The sequence below is a fragment of the Kryptolebias marmoratus genome, linkage group LG22 (genome assembly GCF_001649575.2).
Source record: "Kryptolebias marmoratus isolate JLee-2015 linkage group LG22, ASM164957v2, whole genome shotgun sequence".
In the NCBI taxonomy this organism is placed as follows: Eukaryota; Metazoa; Chordata; class Actinopteri; order Cyprinodontiformes; family Rivulidae; genus Kryptolebias; species Kryptolebias marmoratus.
Genome location: NC_051451.1, coordinates 10,560,917 through 10,568,506, shown reverse-complemented (window position 1 = coordinate 10,568,506; position 7,590 = coordinate 10,560,917). Strand labels below are relative to the sequence as shown.

At 37.8% G+C, this 7,590-nt stretch overlaps 1 protein-coding gene across 1 annotated transcript in view; it reads right to left on the bottom strand.

The window, feature by feature from the left end:
- Positions 1-633: 633 nt before the first annotated feature.
- Positions 634-7,590, bottom strand: part of tlx1 (T cell leukemia homeobox 1) — a 7,446-nt gene continuing 489 nt past the window's right edge. The window contains exons 2-4 of the mRNA XM_037973404.1: positions 7,393-7,590; positions 5,695-5,896; positions 634-3,505 (exon numbers count right to left, since the gene is read on the bottom strand). The exon at positions 7,393-7,590 is cut by the window's right edge and continues 8 nt beyond it. Of these exons, the coding sequence (XP_037829332.1) occupies positions 3,295-3,505; positions 5,695-5,896; positions 7,393-7,590 (611 nt within the window). The 3' untranslated portion in view covers positions 634-3,294. The remainder of the gene's footprint in view (positions 3,506-5,694; positions 5,897-7,392) is intronic.

Genomic DNA, 7,590 nt, shown 5'->3' with positions numbered 1-7,590 from the left:
AATCCAACGTTATAATAGTTGAGAAGGCTTTTTTTGTTGTTGTTGAATGGCTTATTTGCAATGTTTTTAAACTTAAAAATGCCAATAATCATGCTCATCAGTCTGAAAAGTTTAGGGACCACTGGTTAAAAGGTTGATTTAACTATCTGAGGGAAAAAGGTGAGGTGTAAAAAGCTACAGCATGATCATTATAAGAATATTTGAGGTTTGATCTTTTTTCTGTTTTGTCAGTTTTGACAATCTTCTGTTGTTGCTCGTGAAGTAAAGATGAGCAGATCCTGGTCGTCACCTGTCACCAGCCTCACACAGCAGTGGTAATAATTTACTACAGTTGGTGGACCCATTTCAAAGTGGCATCCTCTTCAGGCCGAGTCCCAGGAACCAGGGCTTGAACACCAGGAGGGTGATTTTTCTGCTGACCTATTCTGACTTCTTTCTGGGACCCGTTTGTGATCAGACTCAAAACCCTCCACCGTGTTAGGGTGGTTATTCTACTCAGGGATATATAAAAAACAAAACTTTTAACTATGAGAAACAAACAAACAAAATCTGGTGTATGTTTTGTCCTAAACGCTTTATTAGAGATTTGACCTTACTTCCCAACTTGTCTTTTTTCCTGCTGTTTCACAGGTTTTCATCAAAAATAATAAACAGCAAAACATATATTAGGGACAAACATTTCTCTCCGGAGCTGAAAGACATCAAAAACTGAGCTGAACTGATGAGAAAATATAGACTGAAATGCTGTGTTAACTAATTGTTTATATTGTTTTCATAAAATATGTTTATTTATGACAGTTTACACATATTAAAGCCCAGGAAAGCTCTCATATTGTCCACTCTGGGATAACTCAGAGTAACATATGTTTAATATTCTCAAAATAATTTCTATAACAAACTGTTATTGCTCTGCTAATTGTTGTGATTTTTCTTATTTTCCCTCATTATTGTTGAGCTACCATACTGAGTCACATACGAACATTTTCGCTTCAGGGATTAATAAAGTATGTCTGAAATGCTACTTTTGACCAGCTTTGATTTGATAAAACTGTCCATCACATACACATTACTTTGAGTCCACATATTTATTATTATAATATTTTTTTATTCGTTCATTTTCATGGTCATATTTCAATTTCAGTCAAAAATAATGGTGCCATGAACAACTGGATTGGTCTTTAACTTTCCGTTAGTGATAAAATACGTACATTTCATGTGTGCGTGGAAATAAATATCTATACAAATAATGTAGATGCAAAGGTGTGCGCACACAAACACACTCCCACACACACCTCACACAGCTGCATTTATTGCCTGCAGCTCTCATTAATTACACCGTAGGCTGCTAGTCACTTATTAGGGCTTCTGTGGCAGGCATCATATGGACTTTGTCATTAATAATAAGGAGCTTTTTTCTTTCTGGATGCCTCGTTTCTACTCTTTTATTTGAACACACATGTACACACACACACACACACACACAACCCCGTTCACACCTGGCACTAAAATCCGTTCTTAGTGATTGGATTACATTTAGACGGTGCTAAATGTACGTGCAAAAGCTGAAAACATGTTCCCTCAAAACCCCATTTGGAGGTGTTCTGGAGCCCTTTTATCCTCATAAGTTTGGTAGTCTGAACACAATCTGTCCCGAGCCGTGATGAAGGACCTCTGACTGCACTGACGGGACCCCACACAAGCAGCAAAGCTGTTACCTTGACATCCTAGGGTAAAAAAAATAAAATCAAAATAGAACAGTCTGTTCAGCTGCTGGCTGATTAAAGAATCAACTATTCTTGGGAATTTTCTGAAGATATAAATTTTTGTTTTGCTTTTTTTTTTTTTTTTCAGCAAAGGCTTTAATGAATTGTTTAGCAATTCTCAATAAAAGACGTCAGTCTTGTTAGGATTTTATGAATCAATGGATTATTAGGATTTAGTGTGGTGACATTCTGTTTTGTTTAAAGCTTGTTCTGATTGGTTTTGGACCCACTGTAGTCCCTGTAAGCTACATTGTGCTGTGTCAGAACGACAGTCTGAGCAGCTTTGTGATGCATTATAATCAACTAAAAAAAAACCTGATGTGGGGGCGGCACGGTGAGCCAGCGGTTAGAGTTGTCGACTCACAGCAAGAATGTCGTAGTTCCCTTTCCGGCCTTTCTGCGTCGAGTTTGTGTGTTTGTGCACCTGTGGGTTTTCTCCCATAGACCAAAAACATGCATGTTAGGTCAACTGATAACTCTAAATGGGCACTAGGTGTGAGTGACAGCATGAATTGTTGTCTTTCTCTGTGACCCCTGTGACTTGCGACCTGTCCAGGGTGTCTCCCATGCCTCTCGCACAGTGACTGCTGGAGATAGGCTCCAGCTCCCCGCAACCCGGAAAAAGAGGAAGCGGGAAAAAACAAATCGTATGGATGGATGTAATGAAGCGTACCAAGTGATAACTTCACAAAAATGCAACTCAAATGGCTCTGAATTGTGTTAATGTCAAAGTAATATTGTAGGTCAAACGTCTGAGTGTATTGTAATTTAACAGAAACATCCGCCGACCTGCTGTCACACTCCTAAGACAGCCCATTGCGTGACTTGGCTGTGTGTGTATCTGCACACCAATTTGGTAGTTGACATCCTGTGGCAAAAAGATTTTGGAGCACTCATTTTATTTGCCAGGTATGAACGCTCTCTTTCAGTGGTGACGGATATATAGTGCCAGGTCTGAACGGGGCCTTAATGTGAAACGTGGTAAACCGCACAGAAGTAAATACGGCTGTTAAACGCAGCAAAAGCGTCATCATTCTTCCCCCCCATTAAATTCATTTTTGACAGTTTATATCTAAAATGACAAGGTTAAATAAATATATTCAGACAGGTGAACGCCTTTTTTTTCATTTTCAAAGAGTACACGTTTAGATTTATACAAAGGTGATAAAGAAGTGCTTTGTTATTTTGCAGTTGAGTTAAAAAAATGTCCAATAGCATGGCTGATAAATGCGGACCCACTGATAAAAACAGAAAGACCATATAAAAATATGTTTCTGCAATATGAAGTCCCTCATAAGTAACATGTGGGGAGGAGAGTCCTCCTCAGACTGTGTGGTTCCCATTTGATGGGAATAGTGTTTGTGAGACCCCTGACAGCAGCACGAGTCTGTCTGACAGCAGATTTGTGGTAAGAAGAAGGCCGTGCTCGTCCACCGGGGTCTCCTCTGCAGTTGCAGCCCCCTCTGTCCGCAGGCTTACGCCGTCACCGTGTACCGGTGGGGAGGCCCAGCTGAGTCCGAGTCAGGGCACTCTACTCGCAGGCGGACACGCTGCTGATCTTCGCCGTGTTCTCGGTCCAGGGCTGCAGGTTCTGCAGGGCGTACAGGGAGCTGTTCTGCAGGCACAGTGGGTCCGGGGCCACCGGCTGGTTGATGGTCTTCTGGAAGGCCTCCTGCTGCAGCTGCATGAGGATCCGGTTGGCCTGCTGCCTCTCCGCCTCGCGCTCCTCCGCCGTCTGCCGCCTGTGGCAACAGGAGCAGTCACATGATGAGTGGAATGTGCCAAAGATAACCACCATTTCATTCTCTTTCCATCTCTCTGAATTTAATTTACACGTCCTGTTGCAAAAGTGCACTGTTTTGCTATCTAATAAAATCCTGTGGAAAAATCTTTTTCATTTGAAAATACAGACATTTGTCTTTTTATGAGTTCTGATTAAATCCAATTTAAACAAGAAAATAATTCTAAACACATAGGCCATAACTACCTATACTCTAAACATATTAGTTATCTTATAGTTAATAGCATAATTTAAACTATAAGAGTTGAATAGAGTTTGAGTTCAGATGCTCTCAGCAGCCGTTAATATTTAGAGAACTGCTGAGGTTTCCAGTTCCTTTACTATGTTTAAAAAATCACACTCTTTGATGGAGATGGAGGTCAGGCTGCACCTCCCCCTTTACCTGGTTAGAAGTGGCACAGTTCACCCGTCATACAGAGACAACCCCATGATAAAGTAAATCACCTGTCATATAAACAGTGACATTTACTGGTGATCAGTTCATTATTATTATTATTATTATTATTATTATTATTATTATTATTATTATTATTATTATTATTATTATTATTATTCCTGTGCCAATTTTTTATTTTTTTTTGCTGGCATGTTTTTTAAACTAAATATTTCTCAGTGCAAACTTATATAACTTGACAATAAAAGTACCAACAAATAAAAACTGCTGGATAAATCAGATCATTTTTTCTTTTTCAGTTTCATATGAATGCAATAATCGAATGCTATAATAAAGGACGTTAGACCTTCTTTCAGAATGATAGTATTTTATTAATCAGCACATTTGGATTGTTTGTCTATTTATTTACTTTTCTCTCTTTGTTTTCTTTCTTTTTGTTTGTTTTTACAGTTCTCTGTTTCTGTTGTTTTGTCTGCAGTTTGAAATTCCTAGTTGCCATTAAAAACACTTTGCCATTATTTCTCCACTTTAAATTCGTAAAGTTGGTCAAATGTCTGAGGCTGCATGATACCGATCTGCTGATCAGGGAAATTAAACACCACAATCTATAACTGCATAGTTAGTATGAGCAATAACATTGTTGATATAACACAAAAAAACAGTAACATGGTTATTACTGATCCTTTTTGTCAAGGCTTTAATCTACATTTTGATCTGTAAACTGGATAATAACAAATGTTGAAATTTGACTCAAATATACAAAAAAACTCCAACTAATTAGCTAATTAAAAAGATCTATGAGAACCAAAGGAAAAAAATGCTTCAACCAAGTTAATTAAAAATAAATTAATAAATACATAAATAAATAATTATCCTGACAACCACCCTATAATTTGGAATGTTCTGTAGTTTTATATTTTTATATTATGTGCAAAAATAAATAAACAAACAGCGACGAAAACCAAACTGTTAAAATAAAAATATAAAATAAAAAAGAAATAAAATAAACCAAATTTGTTTTTGTTTTTTTTGATAAGATAAGAGGATCTGTTTGGCCTCTGCAGGTCAGTCGATGTATGCAAGATTTTTTTTTTTTCAAAAAAGGATTGTTCCATAATAATAATAATAATAATAATAATAATAATAATAATAATAATAATAATAATAATAATAATAATAATACATTTTCACCCAAAAAGAAAATCTCGACAACTTCTTCCAGAATAAAAATAAAACATAAAACTATTTTAGTCAAATAAAAAGGTGGCTGACTCTGGCTTATCCACCGGAATAAAAACAAAATAAATAAAAACGTTTTTGTATGTTTATTTATTTTTGGATGACGCTAAAGAGATGCGCACGAAATTTCTGGGTCATGTAAGAATTGAAAAGGCTGATTTTTAAAAAAAGGGAACAAAAATGAAGTAAATAAATTCCTGCGGACAAAATAATAATAAAAAAACAACTTACTGCGCTTAGAAGGACAACAACAACAACAACAACAACAACAAATAATAATAATAATAATAATAATAATAATAATAATAATAATAATAATAACAATAATAATAATAATAATAATAATAAGCCATTTACGTATGTTTTCTTTTGTGTTCAGTTATTGTTGCTTCTTCTAAACATTGAGGAATTTATGTAGAAATGCTATGTTAAAATAAAAAAGAAACAAAGGCAACTAAAAGTCATGCAGACACGACTGAAGTGAACCCCGAGCTCACCTCCACTTGGTGCGCCTGTTCTGGAACCAGGTTTTGACCTGCGCGTCCGTCATCTTCAGCGCCTTGGCCAGAGCCGCGCGCTCCGCGGAGGCCAGGTACTTCTGCCGGTGGAAGCGCTTCTCCAGCTCGCAGATCTGCAGGCGCGTGAACGACGTCCGCGGCTTCTTCTTCTTGGGAGGCGTGCGGTTCTGGTACGGGTGACCTACGCGACGCGTCACAGTCAGGGGTGAGAGGGACACTGGACGGGACGGGGAAAGGGGGGGACAGGAGGACATGCAAGGCGGAAAGACCATGAGCGACAGGAGCAGCAGCAGCAGCAAGAGAACAACCTGGAAGAAGCCTGCATGAGTCCAGTGGTTTATTTATTTGTTTATTTTGATTGATTATTTATTCTTCCATGCAGCCAGGCTGGAACTGAACCCCCCTAATCAGGACGGCAACAGATCACGTGACCAGCGCAGAGAGGTGAGGCGATGCGGCTGCAGAGCAGGAACAAAAGAAGCACACACACACACACACACACACACACGCTCTGCAAACATGACAAACCCGCACGTGTCCACATGCCAAACAGAGACTGGAGAGATCAGCCAGTGAATAATAAACATAATGTGGAGAGGAAGATCAGCGTGGATTACTCTGCTGAGGAGCATCAGAAGAGTCCAGTCAGATATTAAACAGACACGCAGTTTCAATAAGTCGACCAACTATAGGAGTATACAAAAAATACAAAAAAGGGGGAAAAAAAATGGATTTTGTATTGATTCCTCACTGTTTAAAGTGGATAAAAATATTACATTTATCTTCAAACGAAACCAATAGTTACCTTGAATTTATCGCCTATGATAGATTTTAATCAGTGCAAAGGAGAGCACACACACACACACACACAACCTCTATCTATCTATCTATCTATCTATCTATCTATCTATCTATCTATCTATCTATCTATCTATCTATCTATCTATCTATCTATCTATCTATCTATCTATACTGAATACACACAGGCAAACAGAGGATTTATGTATAAATATCATTTATATATATTTATGTTACAATATTAACTGTGTGTGACTGAAGCGAGATGGTTCTATTCTCAATGTTAAAAACATTAAACACACTGATAAAATATGAAGAGAATAGTTTCTTCCTTTTTATAAAATTATGTGTTTATTAAATAATGTCTTATATATTTTCTTAATCACGGATAAGCAGTAGAAGGTGGAAGGTGGATGGATTACTTACTCTAAGATCAAAAAAACGAGCGGAAACAGCCCATTGCTTTTCTGTTTGGGGCGTAAAACTAAAATAATTCACTTAAAGTTTATGCTGCCCTAATTTTGTTTTTATCACGTGTTGCGTCATGATTTCTGCTGCTAGTATTGTTTTTTTCCCCTTATTGATGCTTCTTGTTTGTCTTTTTGAAATATACATATCTGCAGTCCCCCTGACTAACAAACCGGCTGCTCTACTATTCTCTGCTTTTACAAATAGAGGTTTCTGAAACAAACAAACAAACAAACAAACAAAAATGAATTCGATATCACTATAGTGATGATGTGTGTGTTATGCCTATTATAAATAAATGTTTAAAACAATTAGTCCACACATCTAGCACAGATATTATTATTATTATTATTATTATTATTATTATTATTATTATTATTATTATTATTATTATTATTATAAACTAAGTACCTGTGAACCTGTCCTTGGTGTAGCGCCGGTTGCTCTCCATCCAGGGGAAGGTGAGCGCGCTCAGGTTGTTGAGGGTCCCGCTCCCCGCCGGCCCCACGGCCGGGCTCCCCCCGCTGAGGGGCCGGTGCGCGGGGACTCGGATCACCCCGGCCGAGTTCCCGTTAGTTCCGTTCATGTTCACGCTCATGTTCATGTGAT